Source organism: Argentina silus (assembly GCF_951799395.1).
Source record: "Argentina silus genome assembly, contig: scaffold_209, whole genome shotgun sequence".
Lineage (NCBI taxonomy): Eukaryota > Metazoa > Chordata > Actinopteri > Argentiniformes > Argentinidae > Argentina > Argentina silus.
Genome location: NW_028152862.1, coordinates 13,956 through 34,959, shown reverse-complemented (window position 1 = coordinate 34,959; position 21,004 = coordinate 13,956). Strand labels below are relative to the sequence as shown.

Here is a 21,004-nt window from a genome sequence, read left to right as displayed (position 1 = left end):
ATTGGATCAATGATTGTTTATCGATGTTGTTGTCCATCCCCTTTATTGTGTTTACAGATTGTAAGTTATTGGAAGAAATTGTCTGTTGAATAACAAAATAGATTACTACCATTCCAAAATTCAATCTTCTGTCTCTGACCCAAGGAAACTATTGTCCACACTGTGGTTCTAAATGTTCATGCTTTTTATTCGGGACATTTTGAAGAAGAATAAGAACATCATCTCTTAAGCAGTTTCATGAAATCCATGTAAGGGAAACAGCATCCATGTGTCTCCTTGGTGTCCTCCTCCTCCTCCTCCTCCTCCTCCTCTTCCTGTAAAATGAACAGAGACTATAGAAGAAGGGAAGAGAGATCATAAAAGAGAGACATGATTCACAGTATCTCAACATCAGTGACTTGATGAGTGGAGTGACTATTTCACCTTCTTGCACTCCTCCACCACCTTGGTCTTCTGATCTGAAGTTGCAGCCCTCCCCCTCTTCCACAGACTGCAGAAACTTCTCAACCTCCTCCAGAGAGAGGTCTTCTCTTTGGTGTTACTAGCCATGTCTTCCACCACAGCCGTTTCCATTGTTGTCTTCTCTGGGACAGCTTGCCCAATGAGGGAGAACACATGAGTCTCCTCCTCTTCCTGGATACTGGGCAGGGTCTGCTCAGAGCAGCCTGACCCCGCTGACAGGGGAGATCTGGCCCTGTTGTTGGATACCTTCCTCACAATAAGGCTGGTGGGATACTTCTCCAACACAGGCATTCTTTCCTCACATCGAGGGTAGACGGCGAAGGGCCAGGATATGTCCACAGAGGAGGACTGGCTTAGGATCTCAGGGTCCTCAGCCTTCTTATCATTGGTATCCCAGACCTCTCTGGGCAGAGGTGGTGCACTCAGGGAGATTACAGAGGCCAGTAATTGATCCACAGAAGGCCTTGGTCTGTTCAAGGTAGTAGAGGAGTCCAGGACTTCGCTCACCAAGAGCCCAGTGAGGTCACTCACCTCCTGGACAAGTTGAGACATTTCTTCAGAGAGAGTGTCTAGAGTAAGAGACTGAAGTGAAGCACTTGGGCTTTCATCCATTGCAAAGAATTACTAAATAAGACACCAATAAACTAGTATCAATAGTGTACACTGTACGAAAAATACTGTAATGTTTAAATTGACCGCAACTGACGACTAAATCTTGATCCTGACCACTTGACGTCATAATGACGAAAAGTGATTGTATCATCATCAAAGATCACCATGACAACGAAGCTGTCTGGGGACAAACATAGAAAGTTTGAACAGTTTGAAGCTCTCTACGACACTCATCAATAAAGCTATTCTACCTATTTTTTGAGCGTCATATCATATTTTCTATTTGACATTCCATACATCCATACTTTGTACTGGTAGAAGTACCGTGCCCAGTCGCTAATATAGTTGAAAAACCTGCACAATGTTTCACCCCGTCTCCATTTCTGGGATGATGGGGAAAGCGAAATAATTAACAGTCAATTTAATGACAGTGGTATCTAGTTTGACAGCCAAATATCTGCATTATCATGTCAGTGTTACAGCGGTGCGCGCTTGTTTGGGTGTCTTCAGTGACGTTCCACTTTACAAGCGTATCGTCAGATTCGTAAATGGTCTAAGCTAAATGGATCATTGGAACGTCCCTACCCTAAACCCTATAGCCTAACCGTCATGCTTTTTTTGTTCGGGTTAGGGTTAGGGTTGATGACATGCAACTGAAAACAGAATACAACTAAAAACTATGTTCCTGGACGAGACCTGCCTTGACTATGTCTAAAGTATAGAAAATACTGTAAGAAAAATTAAGCACTTTGAGACAATTTATTGAGTAAAAAGTGCAGATACATATTGAAATTGTATTTAGGTAACAAGGAAGTCCTTATTCCACTTGTGAAATAGCAAACATAACACTTGTATAATGTAATTTACACATTGCTACTACAAACAAAGTGTGTAAACTTAAACATCAAAAAATGCTTGTTCCCGACAGCTGAGATCTATCTTACTGTGTGATCACTGTAGGCCTCATGACATCATATCACCACCTTCAAAAGGTGACAACTTCTGGTGATTTCAATTGACCGGCAGGTGGGGTCCTCCCCTCTCTCACCACAAAACAAACGTTTATAAAGACTACAAATTGTAGCAGGTTGATAATGTTAGATGAGAAAGTCTGAATAAAGTGTTCACATACCTTTCTTGTTTTGTTTGTTGATGTGTTCAACTTCACTGTACTTCCCCTCTTCATATCCTCCTCTTGACTTGTATGATCTCATGATGCCTTCTTTCACAGTAGACTAGATTGCACTCGATTATACTATGCAATTCATAGAACTGTTGTTAACATAAAAAAGTTATTTTGTCAATATCTAGTCATCATTTTTTCATCCAAATCATATTTGACTTACAAGAGGACGAAAATATACACATACTGTATATTCCCCTATAGATGTATCAGTTAAACCTTCCATGAAAATTCCTTACTTTATTCTGTAATCCATAGAATCAAATCAAAGTTTATTTATATTTATTTATTCAGGTTGCATTATCAAAGCCGACTCAAACTTATTCATGTCAAATTTCTCCCCGCTTCTCTGCGCTGTCACATGCTGCACATATGAGAGAATACATGATGACTGCAACAAACAGTATGAGAATAGATAAGGATATTTGAAAAACACAAGTTGGTCCCTGTTAAGATAACTTGATATTCAAGCAATTTACACTCTTTATGTCCCTGTAATTCATGACCTGATCTGCTAATAAAGTCTGTTTGGCCAAATATAGGAGGAGATATTCTGCCATTTGTGCAATGAATTCATCTAGCCAGCTGATTAAGCAAGGCTCTGCAATCATAAACCATTCTCTCTCTCATGTTTATTTTTGTGATTATTTTGTTACATTGAAGGAACACAAATGGCGGCACTATCAGTCATTTCTACCACAGAAGGATGTTCAAGGCTTTCACACGTCTTCACAACTACTAACTTAGTACACATTTTAAACGGTGATTGACCGTATCATTCTGTATGACTATTACATGAAAAATCAAAGAAATGTCAATTCCTCTTTTCAAATATTCAAAGCCCATGGTTGGAATGATCCTGGATTGCTGGCAGGAATCTGCAAAAGGAGACAATATGTTACTAAACTTCATTAACAACTAATAAATCCATATTGGTGGTCATCTACACACACTACATAATACTCATCATTATGTACCATCAGAAAACGTTGAAAGTTGAGAAAAGTTGAACACTTGGGTGGTGAATGGATGGCCTGTATTGCGCTGGTGACTGATCTGTCCCTACCTACCCTCTGAGAGAAAGGGGTGGCACAGGCCAGACAGGCCCTCTCTGGGGTGGCAGGGCTGTCGAGAGTGAATGGGCCGGTCAGGCCAGCCTCTGCCCGTGCTGCTGCCACTGCGTCTTTCATGGCAAAGAACACAGAACTGCCCAAGAACAGGACAGGCTCTCCGATGCCCTGCAGAAGGAACCACAGAACACCACTCTTCACTGGATACTCTACACAGTGACGTTTTGTCGTCACTGTTTTCTATGGTAGTGGGGCCAGTCCTGTTCGGCCCCTCTCTGTCAATGAAACACCATGAGTGGGGAAAATGGTTGTGCGCATGCTCAAAGTAGGCCTCTCTGTTGAGTGGGCCCCGTGTTCCCTAGTGGTTGAAAAAGGTGCTGCAGCCAGAGAAAGACAGTTGTCTGCCACATCTTTACTTTTGCTTTCCCGTGGGGTCTGCTGCATGCAAACTGGACTGGCAAAAGTAGTCATATAAGCAAGTGGTCATAGCAAAAGAAAGAAAGAAAGCTAACATGTTGGAAATAGAAGCTGCATGATTGCGAGTTCAACATATTAATCTTAATCTTAAAATATATACTGCTACTAGGCTATGTCTTGATGTAGGCTATATCCAACTGCGTTCATGACGGGTGATGTGTTTTGTTTGACTGTGGTTCCACTGGCATGCATCTGACCGTTTTTTGACAGTGGCCCCATCCAAAATGTTGGGGTTAAAAACCCCAAAAGACTATATATACATACTTTAAAAGACTACTCTAACAGAGAGATGTTTAAGGAGACAAATTAGCAAACAAATAATATATAAAGAAAATCAATCCAACCTTTGAGGAGTAGATGGCATGGGCGTTGTGACTGTCTGGCAGCAGGTAGATGTTGAACCTGAGGGGCAGGTCACAGACGGCAGGAATCTTATACTGAGAAGGACCTCGCGTGTACAGCATCCCAGAGGGAGAGAACTTCAGCTCCTCCATGGTGTACAGACCCAAGCCCTGGATAAATGCACCCTCAATCTGAAACAAACAAATAAACACAAACACACACACACACTCTTATCAACATTTCATAAGCATCATGCAAAATCAAATGTGTCAAATGCGTTCTGAAGTCCATCATGTTTTACCTGACCAATGTCAATGGAGGGGTTTATACTTCTGCCAATGTCCATGACAATGTCTGTCTGCAGAGTCTAGACATGGAAGGACATCAACATCAGTTGTGTTATAGACAAAGTTGGTATGCAGATATGATGGGTGGGTCATGCCTGAGGTTTTCTCCCCCACCCATCTGAATTATCAACCTATCAGAAACCACAAAGTTGAATGAAGTTCATGAACGTTGATCAAATAGGCTTCACATTATTGTAAAATGATTGCAGGTAGGAATGCATATTTAGTAATTTGCTCTGGTGTACTCCGTCCCAGATGTGAAATTAAATTGGCTAAACTATGACAGCTACATCTTATTCTTGAGACATATGCTATGATTGTCACAATCAGTAGGCTATCACATGAAATGATTAGAATATACAAAAATACATGATGATGAACTCAGTCATGATAAAAAAAAATACAGCTACGTGATATAACGTAGGCTATTGCCCTGCAAGGCCATAAATTCACCGCAATGAGGTCGGCCAAAGTCACGGCCCACGAAGAATGACGGGTTCTCTTTCAATGTTGTTAATAATAAGTGAATTGAAATTGTAGAGCAAAACTTTTAAATATTGTTTTTATTTTCAATGACTGAAAAAATGACAACGGAAAATGTAAATCAATATCACAATAATCTTGAATTGTCAGTTTTCATTGAATGACAAATAGGGCAGCCAATTTTCACAAACATTGAAAGGCACCTTAGTCTGGTCAAAAAGCAGATTTAAAGAAGGCCGATTTGGAGGGGGCATGTCGCTTGCAAATGTTTGGGAGAAATTGGGATGGTGTAATAAGAAAATGAGCCCCAGGTGTCTACTAATTGATACGTCTTGTTCTCTAGCCGCAGGGGGAATCTTGGTTGCAATCGGATAATCTCTTTCTTACCTGTATCTGATTTAACAAGAGACCAGCACATGGTCATCCCATTCCCAATATTGGTTGCAATTGAGCCAATAAGCTACACCGGGATGCAGCATGTGCAATCCGTGAAGTACCTGTCAGCACAGTACTTGAACCTGTTACACCAGAAACAGTTGCTCAGGTGGATGCAGAATAAATACCCTTCCCAGTCTGTTTCTGCATGGAACTTCAAATTCATCAATATCTGACATTGAACTTAATGTTTTATGTTGAGTACCCTGTCAAATCTGAATTGATGACATCTAAATGTCAAAAATGTAAATGTAAAATGAATATCTTCCGAGTTGGGGCGTATCCTTTACCTCCAAATATAAAGGACTGTATTTCGGTTTCTCAGCTAGTTTTTTTTTTATTATTGTATGCATGTACTGCTAATATCAATGTTTGTATTACATTATCATGCTAAGAAGCTGAGTGAAGACAGTGTGCCCTGCGCAAGTAATGGGACAGTGAAGCATTTTTTCTTCTTTTGGCTCGGATTTGATCAAACAATCACTACGCGGTTAAAGTAGAGATTCTCAGCTTTTATTTGATGGTATTTGTGTTCATATTGGTTTTACCATTTAGAAACCACAACACTTTTTATACATATTTCCCTATTTCAGGGCACCAAAAATAATGGGACAATTACTGGGGCTTGTCAGGCTCTTCTGGTTAGTCAGGTATGTTCCGTCACATCGTTTGTGCAGGCATAAGAGAGCTGTTGATGTCTAAAAAGACCTTAAAAACAACAACTTAAGATGGCTGCAGGCCTGGCAGAGCATCACCAGAGAAGATGCCCAGCGTCTGGTGGGGTCAATGGGTCGCAGACTTCAGGCAGTTACTGCGTGAAAAGGATTGTCGACAACTCTATCGTCTCACGCTCGTCTCACGGATGTGGAGATCAAGCTAATGGAGGTGTGTAACTTACCCTGTAGTCTCCAGTCAGACAGTCCAGTTCCACCTCACAGCAGCATGCTCCATAGGTAAAATAGGCATAGGGCTGGCCTTGCTGCTTCTTCCAGTCCATATTCAAGTCATGACCCCTACAAAATACATCAGCATATGCTTAGTGTTTTTTAGGATATTGCAGCTATCGAGCATTTTGATGTGATGAGTATTTTGCAAAACAGAAGACCCATTTTTTTAATGCATATAGGCCGACAGTGCTAACACTTAGTTTAAGCTGCAGCCGTGATATTTCACACAGACAAACATTGTGTTGTAGTAGCCTGTAGGATCCAGTACCTGTAGTATCCAGTCGCTGATAGACTGACCTTCTGAAAGAAGGCTGAGTTGACCTACATTCAAAATTAAAAACACAAATAGGGCAATGAGGGCCATCTTGGGAGATCTACAGTTTAATCTCTGAGAAGACCTTTCCCTGTTTTGACCTTGTTCATGATCCTATAGCCTTAATGTGCTGACATGTGGTCATGAATGGAACATACCCAGCTCTGCCATGTGCCTGTAGGGTTAGTTTTCATGATGGGCTCCAGTCGCTGGTACAGAGTTTCACAGGCAGCCTAAGAGATGAGACAAATCACACACAACACTAAGCATGAAAATCTACCAACCCAGTGACATGTACTGTAAAGGCTCAGGTGCTGGAGAGACCCCCCAATAGTACCTTCACTGCCATGCCGTTGGCGTCTGTGCCATAGGAGGCAGCTGAGGGGCAGGTGTTGGGTACAATGCTGGTGTTGGTCTCTGTGATATGAATGAGGGAGGTGGGGATGTGCAGCTCTCTGCTCGCCACCTGGTGGCAAAATATGGTAGTGAAAAGATGTGGGACAGCAAAAAATAGCGCATCTGAAGGGGCTGTCATCATTCATTCACTGAAACCTTGCCAAACAAACTAAGAGTGTACCTGCTGCATTTTAGTGTGGATTCCCTGTCCCATCTCTGTTCCTCCATGACTGACAAGAACAGAGCCATCCTTGTAGATGTGCACTAGAGCAGCAGCCTTACACACACACACACACACACACACACACACACACACACACACACGCCATAATTGATCCCCTTGTAGTGATGTTCAATATGTGGATACCCCACATAAATAAATACATAAATAAACACTATATTTGATTTAAAATGCTGCTTTGACAGCACTGGTTAAAGCTAACCTGGTTCAGGAAGCCTTCTGCAAATGCAACACCATACTTGATGGGGATGATGGCCATGCCTCTCTTTTTCCAGCGGTTCTGCTGGTTAAGCTCGGCAATGGACTTGTACCGATTGTGGTAGTCTGACTTCTCCTTGCATTCATCCCAGCATCGTAGGAGGTTCTCAGAATCAAACTCAAACTTGTAATGAGTGCGGGAAATCCCCTTGTACATGTTCATCTCACGTATCTGGTCAGAGAAGAGAAAATACAGAGACAAACTATGAATAATCTGTGGCATCATTGGTGCAGCGACAGTATTCATCAATACTTGTCCTGGTTCCCTCCTTGACCTCTGCAGCAGCGCGACCCATCGTCATGGCCACGTCGTTGATCATGCTCTCTACTACCATGATGCTCTGGGGCACGCCGAAGCCCCTGAAGGCGGTGTTGGAGGGCAGGTTGGTCCTACATGCTGTAGATCGACCTCGCAGGTTGGGAATGTTGTAGGCGTTATCCATGTGAAGAAGAATCTTCTCAATGACCTGCAGAGGGAGACATACCGCATTAAATGGGTCTGCCATTAGAGGCAGGTGACATTAAAGGGACACCATTTTCTTTTTTTAAACCTCATTCATTATCTCCAGTGATGATTTTATACATTCTCTTATCAAAAAGATTAGAGATCAGCTCCGAAGCAAATTGCCTCCTAAGTACTATGAAGTCATTGGGGGTAAAAAAAAAAAAATGAAATTAGCATCACCAAAGTATGAAAAATCGATATTAATACTGTGTCTGCTGAGCTTTATCTGGATGAAAGGATCTGTCCTGAGTCTGAATCTGTGGCTCTGTTTAACTAGTTACTGGAATGCATGAATGTAATGGAATGTTGACATGGAATGTTTCCACTCCAGGGATTAGTCAGGCACATATCAACAATTGGAATTGCTTTCTGTGTATTCAAAAATAAGCAATCGAAATAGATTGGTGGTTCAGCAGGAGATTGCATCAAAGGTAGGGTTCATGGAAATTGATAGTTAGCAATCCAAATCAATGGTCGGTTTGAGGAGAGAAGCATGACTTTTTTGCAAATTGCAGTTCCTATCTAGCTAAGATTAGCTAGGTGCTGTAGAAAGCGAGCAAGCATTTTGTTCACTAGGAGCTAGAGGTAATGTTATAGCTAGCCTATTTGTTTTGGGTGGTTAAGTCCAGCAGTAGTTGTTACTGCGGTAGCCTATCGTGTGTTCGGTAACGTTATGTTCATGCTGAATATTCAGTGACACTATTATTATATTGGCCCAGCCATTCTGCATGGTCTGTTTTCTGGATAAATGTAGGCAGTTTACAAACTGTGACGATTTTGACAAGAAATAATATCACATAGCAGTTTGTTACCTAGAGATAGTGTGCAGCTAAAATCAGAAAAATTGGGAGTTGGCTTGGCTGCCCCTTTCACCATTGGTGAAGTGTCCCTTTAACTTCGATGACATGGTAGTAAAGATTGAATGTTATCATTATCATCATTAGCATTCAAAAACCTCACCAGCAGTGACTCATCCGCAGTGTTTCCAGCGTTGGTATAATAATGTATATCAGCAGCGGTTATTCTTCCATCATTCATATAGCCAACCTGGGAACATCAACAGTCAAATCAAATGATCTATCAAAACATTACATAATACCATCCTATAGATACAGACAAAACAAGTGACAGCACAATGTCAATGGTATCAATGTTTCTATTACATTATCATACTACGAAGCTGAAGGGGCACAATGCATAAAAAGTGTTGTCATTTCTGAATGGTGAAACCAATATGTACACAAATACCATAAAATAAAAGCTGATTTAAAATCCAAACCTTTGCAGTAGAGAGCCAAAAGATGAAAAAAAAATGCTTCACTGTCCCATTATTTTTGCAGGGCACTGTATATCTACTGTGTCATCTCTGTAAAGCTAACTGAGGAGAGTACCTTGTATCTGCCCAGGACAGGGTGGCGAGCCCCTGTGATCAGCATGTCCTCTCCTCTCTCTAGAATACAGCGCACTGTTTGGCCAGTCCTGGGAAGAGACCGGGAAACTGTCTATTAGGCTTCAGATGAACACCAATGGGTTTAGATTCAAAAGTATTTATTTGAGTTGAGATCTGTCATAGATCATAAGATCTAGTTGCTAAGTACAAGCCGTGTTACATAAAACCTTAAAACCTGGGAAATGTGATCATTCAATGATGATCAAGAGTAGATGATTAACGAGAGGTGCTCTGTGGTTCTATGTTAAGGGGTACCCGTCCTCCGTAACCCTGTCAGGACTTACTTCCACGCGGCCACAGAGGCGATGCAGGCTATGATTGTCGTTTTGGTAAGTTTCCCACCGAAAGCACCGCCAATCCTTTTCACATGACACGACACCCTGTTCGACGGTATGTCAAGCGTCTCCGCTATGGATTCCTAAAGCAAGGCCGATCACACATGTTCGGGAACAGCTGATTTAGGCTGTTACTGTACAGGAGGCATGTATATATATATGCCATTTAGCTGACGCTTTTATCCAAAGTGACTTACATTGCAGTGAGTGCATACATTTCAGTATATATGGTCCCAGCGGGAATCAAACCCACAACCTAACCGTTGTTAGCGCCATGCTCTACCAACTGAGTTACAGCATGTAAATAATGACTTCCGGTCTAACAGTGAAACCCTGGTTATGTTCCTGATCCTGGAGACGGAGGAGGGAGAGAGTTCACCTGGGTGTATGTTGGGTGTTGACAGGAGATGTACACGTTGAGCTCCCTCTCTTCTCCTGAGGGCACAATCAGCATGCTCTGTGTCTCCATGTAGAAATGCTCCTGGCCACCGAGCCTGACCTCACCTGAGAGACAGGAGCCAAGAGGGTTCAGCACACGGACGTAACAGTTACAAACACAACACTAAAGAAGACATAACAGACAGGGGATAACAGAGAGACACCCATACCCCCACCTTGATAAACTTGATCAACCGTTTCAAAGGCCGCCGTCACGTTGCCCCTCTCGATCTCTCGCTGAGGCTCAAAAAAGGACTTTTTCTCGATGGCCTCCTACCACCATGAAACAGAAGGACAAACAGGTACAAATGGAAGAATAGACTAGAGAATACTAGAGTTATCTTGATTCAAGCTACTGAAGGCATCCGTTTATTCAGAGTGACATGACCTGACACCTACTGTACTGTATGTCTAAATAAAAGGAAGACAGTGTGTGTCATGGGAGATGTAGTGTCATGGGAGATGTAGCGTCATGGGAGGTGTAGCGTGTCATGGGAGGTGTAGTGTGTGTCATGGGAGATGTAGTGTGTGTCATGGGTGGTGTAATGTGTGTCATGGGAGATGTAGTGTCATGGGAGGTGTAGTGTCATGGGAGGTGTAGTGCGTCATGGGAGGTGTAGTGTCATGGGAGGTGTAGCGTGTGTCATGGGAGGTGTAGCGTGTCATGGGAGATGTAGTGTCATGGGAGGTGTAGCGTGTCATGGAAGGTGTAGTGTGTGTCATGGAAGGTGTAGTGTGTGTCATGGGAGGTGTAGCGTGTGTCATGGGAGGTGTAGCGTGTGTCATGGGAGGTGTAGCGTGTGTCATGGGAGGTGTAGCGTGTGAAGTGTTGCTCGACTGACCTCCACAGTGAAGATTGGGCCTGGCAGGTCCTCGTAGGTAATCTTCACAGCCGCTGCACCTCGCTTAGCATGTGGCTTTGTGTCAGCAACCACTGCACACACAATCTGTCCCACACACGACACCTGGGGAACAGAGGTGGGATACAACTGATGTGGACTCAGATGCCTGACATTAACTAGAACAAACGTGGCATTAACATTTGTGCACCTGTAGCGGAGTTTAACACCCAGTCAGGAAAAACTGACATCCATCCAACTGAATTTTAGAAAAAACAATGTTGTATTAATATTGTTTTTTGGTTTTATCCTATATCGGTCATGACGGAAAATGGTATGGTGCAGCGATCTCTAAATCCAAATATTGTATAAACGTATGGAAAAGGATGTTGATTCACTGTCTTGTGCCAACCATACAATGAGACAATGGAAAATAACTGTGGGACAACGTTAAAACCAAACTTTGCCCAGTAGAATGTAGTAATACCATCATACCATGTTGGTTTATGGTTGTCATTTGATGGTCATCATCCAATGTTGCTACATTTTTATCATGGGTTGAAAATGAACGTTTTTTTAACATAGGCAGATGACAGTCAGTATTAGACCATCTCACAGTTGAACATAATAGCTTTTAAAATGTTGCCTATTTACATAAATACAGGTTTTCTGTTTTCTGAAAAACCTGATAGGGTATTTTGAAGTCCAAGGGCTGGAATAATAATGAAATTCCTTTTAATAATATCTGTAATATCAAGCCCAATGATTGGCTGTTAAATATAGCCCTCTGATTGGTTGTTAAATACAGTCCTCTAATTGGCTGTTAAATACAGATCTCTGATTGGCTGTAATATCAAGCCCTCTGATTGGCTGTAATATCGTTTTCAACTTCAACCTTTCAACCGGTTTTTAACCTCATGTGCATGGAGTGTCTACAGTAGTACCATCATCTCATTGTTGATATAGGCTATGTACTGTATCATGTTCATTTTTCTAACTTCTTACCATTTGTGAGCCTAATGGAGGTGCATAATCTATTTTTGAAAAAATAAATTATTGCTCAGATAAGTGAAATACAGGGGGGGGGGGGGAACTATAACAGATCAAAATTGTATCCATTTGGTTAGGAAGTTCATGTTACATCAACATTAGACTGTTAACATTGCATTTACTTAAATAGGCAACATTTTAAAAACTATTATTGTTATTACTGTGAGGTGGTTTGATGCTGACCGTCAATGTTTAGAAAACATTATTTTTCAATCCATATGCAATCATGTAGCAACATTAGATCATGAGCATCAAATGAAAACCTTAATTCAACATTGAAAAATAACCATCACATAACAACGTCTAATAAACTGTTAATTCCAACCAACATGTGACTAACCAACAACCATCAAATAACCAACAACCATCAAATAAATGTTAAAAAGCAATACTCTCACAACTGTTGTACAACATCAGTTTGGTTAGTTTTTGACTATTGCACAACTGTGACACAATATAAAATGCCCATGGAGATACCTCTGACAACACACTGTACAAGGTAATGGTGAAAAAACACAACACAAAAAGTAGTACCTGATCCTCAGCCAGCAGTTCCTCGTCTATGCCTGTGAAGGTCCGGAACTTCTTTCCTGGGATGTCCTTAGATGTAATGACCTCCACCATACCAGGGAGTCGGAGAGCCTCACTCACATCAATGTCTCTGTTAGGGGTACAGTAACAGGAGCCCTATACTTGGATCACCAATACATCTCCCGTAATGGGCAAGTGCACTGAGTTCATGCTTACCAACCTAAGCATAACAGTGAGTGAATGAGTACAAAAAGTATGTATAATAGGACAGAATACACAAACGGTGAATGGTGCTTATGGAGGAAGCTTAGAGGGACAGTATGATGAAAATAGTCCCTTTAAAAACATTGCGTGGGTCTTACATGATCTTGGCATGTGGTCTGGTGCTGGTGACCAGGACCAGGAACAGCTCTCCCTCCGTCTTGGGGATGTCATCACAGTAGACGGCTTCCCCTGTAGCCTGGCTGACGGCTGAGCGATGCATGATGGGACGGCCCACAGGGTCCTGACCGCTCTGGCCCTCCGCCACATGCTGAACCAGACACAGTTAATGTACACACTCACCAATCATACATACCACAAATACACATACCTCAACTTGTCACACGAGACGGACAGAATGACGTTTTTCAGACCTGGAATTCCTGCATGCTGGGCTGCAGCTGGTTAGGGAGTGGGAGTATAGCGCTCCTCATCTCTTTAGGCAGGTCCTCCGTGATCACATGCTGTAAAAGGACAAGCAGAACCAGTGTCATGCTTGTGTCATATCCTGCTGCTACTGTAGTAAGAATGTTCTTGTACTGCCTTACACTCCCCTGTATCCCAGTCCACTATACAGTATGACAATCACACTTTAAAACGTGAAACTATCCAGATAGTGTCATCATTAGCCCACATTTGAGATAAAAGGCAGAGGGACTAAAACACACTGTCATACCGTCTCTCTGAGCTTCTGCTGCATCTGCAGGTTGAACTTGAAGAGGAAGCTGAGAGTCAGGGACCTACGGAACTCCACTTTTCCCCCAGGGGCATCGGGAGGGAGGGCTAGCTCATCCAGCAGGAGTGTGTATGCCTCACTCAGGGTCTGCTCATCCCAAGGCCTCAATGGGGGGGGGCAGGGAAGGTACCATTACCATTCAAGACAACATAACTCCCTGATCACTCTTTTACAGTCTTCAATGTTGGTGTTCCCCTGTAACAAACTCTTCTTAAAACACACGTTGAACTAAATTCTCCCACTCCTAGCTGGGAGAGACCTTCCACACCGGAAGAACTAAATTCTCCCACTCCTAGCTGGGAGAGACCTTCCACACCTTCCAGTACCTTCCGATGAGGGCTGCACATGTTTTGGTGGCACTGACAGTGCATGGCCCGACGCCCCCGTAGTAGATACTGAGCTCCTGTACGTGGCTGGAGCCCTCGTTGAACATGACCCTCATCCCAGAGGTCACGGTGGCCAGCGCGTTCTCCTTACGAGGAGCCTGACGGAAGGCCCGCATGAACTCCCCCTGTCGCATAAAAATGGAATCTTAATCATAACCAGGGAAACAGCCTGGTGGGTTATCATCAATACATATGATTCAAGAAATTACAATAGTATGGTATACAAGTCAGGGCTATAGCCTTACTCTGTAGGCCGCATTTCACTTGGGCTGGCATCAATATAAGGCATTTCCAAGTACTTTCACAATACTATATATGCCATTAAGCTGACGCTTTTATCCAAAGCGACTTACATTGCAGTGAGTGCATACATTTCAGTATATATGGTCCCAGTGGGAATCAAACTCACAACCTAAGCGTTGTTAGCGCCATGCTCTACCAACTGAGCCACAGAGGACCAATACAATACCAATACAAGTGCTGAATTGTTTCTAAGTTAACATATTGTGTATTCCCATCTCAACCAGACATGGCAAGCATAAGAGAATCTCCCTTTTTAAGTGGCTTCTTACCCTTCTGGATATTGGGATGAAAACAGATAGGACAATCTCATCTGGTTTTAAAGCTGTTTTTCCAAAGCCCATAAAGAAATCTTTATTCAGTGGGATCTCTTGTCTTCCACCTGGTATACCGATAAGGAGCAAATGTATCAAAGCACTACTTCAGTCAGATTCATAGACACAAAATGAATCAAGACATAGACTACTGATAACTCACCCTTTGAAATCACATTTAGTTTGCAGTTGCCGGCGGCTAGGACAGGATTCAAGTCTGAATTTGGATAGGCACTGACAATGTTGCCCCCTATGGTCTGGGGGGAGAAACACAAACACATACAAACACACACACAAACACTAGAAACACAGGAAATAACATGACAATTAAGGGAAGTTTCAGTAGACACTCTGTGTGCTTGCTCAGCTGGCTAACAGTATGGTAGTGGAAGACGTTTACATAGTGAGATCATTCTAAGTAAGATCAATAAGCTTTTGGTGACCATTAAACATTCTGAGTTGTACAATACGAACGGTATCAAAACTATTTCTTAAGGGTTCTTCATTTTGACTTTTCTGAACATTATGAAGTTAGTTTGGTGTTTCTATAGATTTAATCATGACACGTATAAAAAAAATCATAATAAAAAATCATGACACATATTGCGCTCTTTGCGTTGTGAGCACACTGTGTCCATATAACCTACTGCTGAAATGTGCAGAATCAACAAAGAAACACTATATCACAATTAGTTATTATTCTGCCCACCCTGCTCAATGGTAGGGGAAACACTGCCACATATATTCCATGTCTGACATAAATGTATCAAGTTTTCATGAGGACATGATCTGTTCTAAATGAAGGTTTATCCAAGGACATAATGTAATGTTCTTTTCCATTGTTCTTTTTCAAATTGAAACAACAACTCATAGGCTACTCCTCACGTAATTCATCCAGGCTGCCATTATTGTTAATTCAGAATTCAAAAAATGTATTACAATTATACAAATTAAATAAAAACATACAATTAATGTCAGCTAACAGATTGGGCAAGTGAAGACGCAGATGAGATACTGTTTCACAACAAGTCCCTCCATAAGAATTCCTGGCGAGGTGAAAAACCTCAAATTAAATGTGTGCAAAATGCCCGTTGGCTGTCGCGGTACCTCCGCTCAACCACCGCTCAACCATGAACGTTTTAAACACTGACCTACCGTACTGCTAATATCAATGTTTCTATTACCTTAACAAACTATGAAGCTGAGTGAATACGTTTTAAGCGTCCAAAAAGCCTAGCATTTCAAGCACTTTGTATGGGGTTTACGTGTGTGGATCAGAGAAAAAAAACAGAGAAGGCTGCTCTGGTGTAATAGGTAACATACAACAGGAGTCTATCATCCCTCACGCTTGTCTCACCCATGTGGATTTCACCCACGTGCTCTAGCAGACCTGTCAAACCCCTAATAAGTCATTTAAGTATGACCAATAACAGTGTGTTGCTTCGCAAGCACACTCATTGTCCATGTCTGGTCTAATAAAGAACCCCTGAAGCACTAGTGTAGGGGGATTTGGACAGTCAACTCTACAGAGCTGTTAGTAAATGACTGAAGCTCCGATCCTACTCACAGCCACGTTGCGGATCTGCTGCCCTCCCAGGTTCCCCAGCTGCTGTAGGAGGGCTGTGAACACCTCCGTCTTCTCCTGGACCAGCTCCTGGACCAGCCTCTCCAACACGCCTCTAACCACAGTCAGACTGCAGCCTGCCCCGATGCACACACCTACACAACACACATCAACACACGTCAACACACACCTACACAACACACATCAACATCAACACACACCAAACATCAACACACAACTACACAAACACATGGACCGCCAAACTGTTTATCAAACTTGTCTCTCTCTCTCTCTCTCTCTCTCTCTCATCTATCTACACTCTTAAAATAAAGACAAATGAAGAACCCTTTTAGAACCCTTTTTTCTAAGAATGTATCTATCTTTCTTTCATCTAGCAATTCATCCAACCAAACTCCATAATTAGACTCTCACTTTCTTTCCAATACCCAGCAAATCTAGCTAGCTATCTACCTATTTGGACATCTGCACGCATCTATGATCCAAAACAATGGAAATCTGCGTAGAGATTGTCAGACAGACACTTTTTCAGGGGGGTGCGCAGACCTCCACTTACGAGTGGAAGGTTTAAATCAGTCTCTCAGTGCTGGTTGAGATGACCGAGAAAGTGTATTAGCAGGCAGGAGAGGACACTCACCCTCTGGGGTCTTAGTAACCTCACACAGCTCCACAACTCTGGTGGGCGATATTATGAAGGGATGAAGAACCTTTTTGAACTTGATGTCTGGACCTAGAAAACAAATCACCAAGGCTGCTGTTAAAAGTAACTCTTTGTTTGTTTTACAGAAACTGTTTAATGGAGACAAGTATTGTACTGGACAGACCTCAGACTAATATTCTTTATCAATAAGTGAGTTAATTATTTCCCAAACCAATGTTGGTGTTCCCCATGACTAGGGGGGCTTGAGGGTGTCTGGTCTTCAGTTCAACCAACTCCTCCAGAGACACGGGGGACACCCAGGTGATCCTCTCCCCACGGAACGTCTGTGTGCTCTGGATCTCGGTCTCCGCCATCATCTGGCCAGAATGGGATGGGAAACAGACTATGTTATTATCTTGTGTCATAAATGGTTCATTATAAAAGCTAACTTCCAGTCGCTTTATATGAATAGTACATTAATATGATGAATATAAGTCTGTTACAGTGACCCAAGTTAATTCTTATGATTCTCCATCTGATCACTAAAGCACTGCTTCACATGACTAGCCCTGGCGCCATACAATCAGTTCCGGAGGAAAGATCAGCTCCTGGGTAGGGTCGAGTGGGGGGAGGTCTTCCTTGTCAAACAGCTGTGGATGCCCCTAGAAAACAGAGTCAAGACGGTTGGAAAATGTGATTAAATGCATTTCAACTCGAGCTCAGCTGAGCTCATAGCGTGAAGTAGAAACTTTATAAACATCATTACTGATCTGGTCAAACAAAACCCTGATGAGAAATTCTTGAAGGGCTCCTGCTAACATATTAATAATGAATAGAGTACAAAGAGAGGGATATGGTCACTCACGTTCTCTGATCTCTCAGGAGGCCCATCTCCGTTCTGGCAACAACCACCATTACCGGTTTGACAACAGTTTGATTCCTTCGGGTGGATTGCAATACATAATTTCATCATTTACAGTGCAAATACAATGCACACAATAAGAACGCAATTACATCACAATGTGTCATGTGATTCAGTCTCATGTATTGGAACCCTTGATTCCGACATTATCAAAGGTCACTATCAGGAACTGAAATCTCATTGAGGTCTTTGTTATATAACTTAATATTTTTTTTGGATGTGCATTCAACAAGTTCCAGTGATTCTGTACTGCTTCTACTGCCGCTGAAAATACTGGTACATCTTAGCACCTAATTAATACATGTATAGTTAAATAAATAATATATAATACATAATATAAATCAGGACAGAAGATGTATTTCAGACCAAAGGGTGCTTTGAAAGACTAGGTCATGCTTCCAGTGATCATGTCAACAGAGTAGTGTTATCAACAGGCACATAAATACATTTCTCCATCACTGATCTGGAAGCCACAACCCTGGACATCATACCCTTCTCCAGTTAATCCTGTTAGGATGGGCCTTGTATTGACACCTCAAACAGGATTATGGATACATGTATGTCATAATGGTGACAGTACAGGATTCCTGATCAACTCTAGGATTGAGGTTGTAGTTTATACCTGACAGAATGTTTTGCAGCCATCAACTATTGGACGATATCCTGTGCACCGACACAAATTGCCTGAAAAACAACCACAGAAACCCAGAGAGATGTGCAATTGTGCTTACAGTACATCTTTGTGTGTGTGTGTGTGTGTGTGTGTGTGTGTGTGTGTGTGTGTGTGTGTGTGTGTGTGTGTGTGTGTCTGTGTGTGCGTGCGTGTGTGTGCACGCAGTGAAGTACCTCCAAGAGCCTCTGTGATGTCCTCCATCGTGGGCTGGGGCTTGTTCCTCAGCAAAGTGTACATGGACATCACCATGCCTGGCGTACAGAACCCACACTGAGAGCCATGGGCCTTGGCTATACGCTCCTGCAAACACACACGTTCACTAGAACAGTTACAGTACAGCACATTGATACCAATCCAGTAACGAGTTGCAGGACACATGTACTGTATCATAAGCATCAATGTCCTTAGAGGCTCTGTACTGTACCTGTACTGGGTGGATTCTGGTCTTGGTGTTGCCGATGCCCTCTACAGTGGTCACGGCTGCACCCTGGAGCTGACAGACTGGCAGCAAGCAGGCGTTGGCAGAGTAATGGCTATTAGGTGAAGGTAAACTGTCACTCACTGACTATTTATTACTGCCTGTCACGAGTATGTACAGTTATGTACGGACCTAACCCTGTTCCAGGCACATTGGATTCTGTAAGACTGCAATTTCTTTTGCATCATTTTAAAAAGGTTTTGTGTGTGTAAAAAGGGGCTATTTTTCTATGGCTTTAGGATTACAAAAAGTCATTAACAGCAAGACAGTAAACACACTGAAAATGTGTTAAAAATGAACCATGTTGAATGATGAAAGGATACACAATGGTTTTGGTGTCAGGTTGGTAGCGGGACACCATGACAGTGCAGGCACCACACCCTCCTCCCCCACATCCATACTTGGTCCCAGTCAGCCTCACTGGGTCACACAGGGTCAAGGAAACACTGCTGCTATTGTACACACTGTATCACATCTTTCTCTGAAGCCAGAACATTATGTAGTCTAACGTGAACAGAGATAGCCATCTTTTCCAAGAAATAATAAACTCACAGAAACACAGGTCACACCCACTGACACTGTACTTGGAAAAAAGGCTTTAACACAATTATCACACCTCAAACTCACAACTCACTTGCCCCAGAAAATACCCACTTGAATAAAGCCAATGTATCACATTACAGTAACACTGTCGACCCACTGTCGGGGCAGGTCACCTGTCAAGTCTCAAGTTGGACAATATAATATGTTGAAGCAATATTCTGAATGCAAGGCTTGACAACATGATGACTATTGAAATCCTCAAAAAAAACATCCAATGAATTATGTTTGAATAATGACCACATAACACAACCATCAACTGAACATATCAATAGATCTCTGACATTCCATAATAATTTACAGTATATCCTACCATATTGGGCTTTTCATGATTCATACTTGACACATTTGTCAAGAAAACATTCAGGACTGGTCATGAAAAGTGCCTCCCACAATGAAGGCGCTTGCTTCATGCAGTCTGTGAGAAGTGACTGAGGTTCTCCACAGTGCCTCACTCCTAAAACTGGGTGAGCCTCGATCTAACGACTCCTACATCTCAAGCAGTCGGACAGATCCTCGCTGTTCGCCAACTGCTCAACATGTCTCCTCTCAAACACGGCCTATATGTATGTCTGCTGTTGCTAACACTGGTCGCACTATAGGCTAGGCCTAGTTCAAATGTAATAACATAAAGTTAATAAGTAATCGAGTATATGGGTGCGACTATATGGGTGAGGGATCATCATTCAAATAGCCTACTGCAAAAGGAAATAATCATACTGGACTTAGTGTATTACTATTAAGCCTACTGTATTACTATTTATCTTTCAGCAAGGATACACCTCTCTCTGAGGTAAGACAACAACATCGTCTCTGGGTCGGCATGACTTTCAGTAACCTGTTTCACAATAAAGATTGCGTGTGTAAAGATTATATTTGTCTAATTGGTAGCAGAACATTATGTTGCTACGATGTGTAAAACAGAGGTATTTACCTTATTCCCGTTGACATAGAAACACAAACAGTCCGTTACTTTCCTCTGAGACATCGTTCTAATATCTGCAGTCCAGTCCAATGTTTAGGAGTTTAAACTCTCCCAGTGTCCTCACCCGCCCCCTTGATGACAGGAAAGGAATCCGGAAGATGATTTTCGCGGATTATACTTTTTTAACCTTGAGTTTCATTGGTCAGCAACACCCCCAAACAGTTAATTATTATTCAATATAAACCATGCACTTCGAATTGTTTGTGTGCGTGCTACAGCCACAGAAACCCGGTTCCAGAATGGGGATTCTTCATCGTCCTATGGTTGAGCTATAGCTGTATAGCGCATCTGGTCTCGTTCTTGGTGCAACACCCTGAAAACGGTGTTAAGGGGGTTATAACGGTACTCTTTCGTTTAGGTGTTGGTGTCGTTGGACTCTGGAAAGACGCGTATCTTATGCGTTTCACTATTGT

General features: G+C 42.3%; 1 protein-coding gene across 1 annotated transcript; it reads right to left on the bottom strand.

The window, feature by feature from the left end:
- Positions 1–2,553: 2,553 nt before the first annotated feature.
- LOC310824571 (aldehyde oxidase 1-like) lies at positions 2,554–20,666 on the bottom strand. The gene is made up of 35 exons (XM_083697835.1): positions 20,541–20,666; positions 20,387–20,444; positions 19,330–19,426; positions 18,953–19,061; positions 18,702–18,828; positions 18,478–18,539; positions 17,799–17,873; positions 17,515–17,595; positions 17,166–17,310; positions 16,931–17,023; positions 16,279–16,430; positions 14,875–14,968; positions 14,670–14,779; positions 14,038–14,222; positions 13,652–13,814; positions 13,350–13,439; positions 13,077–13,246; positions 12,718–12,844; positions 11,137–11,259; positions 10,471–10,567; positions 10,236–10,360; positions 9,806–9,939; positions 9,463–9,550; positions 9,032–9,118; positions 7,842–8,033; positions 7,511–7,738; positions 7,249–7,344; positions 7,009–7,137; positions 6,830–6,904; positions 6,627–6,679; positions 6,310–6,424; positions 4,448–4,513; positions 4,149–4,337; positions 3,328–3,495; positions 2,554–3,135 (listed from the first exon to the last, which is right to left on the bottom strand). The coding sequence occupies exons 1-35, from the start codon at positions 20,592–20,594 to the stop codon at positions 3,085–3,087; spliced, it is 4,008 nt and encodes a 1,335-aa protein (XP_083553961.1). The 5' UTR covers positions 20,595–20,666; the 3' UTR covers positions 2,554–3,084.
- Between the last annotated feature and the right edge of the window lie 338 nt (positions 20,667–21,004).

What these genes read in the sequence shown, in the direction of transcription:
- LOC310824571 (XM_083697835.1), bottom strand. Translation starts at nt 20,594, where the DNA reads ATGTCTCAGAGGAAAGTAACGGACTGTTTGTGTTTCTATGTCAACGGG. An exon ending in AACTGCTGGCTGAGGATCAG is followed by an intron (nt 11,260 to 12,717) that starts GTACTACTTTTT and finishes TCTGTTCCCCAG; the next exon opens with GTGTCGTGTGTGGGACAGAT. An exon ending in CTGCGGATGAGTCACTGCTG is followed by an intron (nt 8,034 to 9,031) that starts GTGAGGTTTTTG and finishes CTCCCTCTGCAG; the next exon opens with GTCATTGAGAAGATTCTTCT.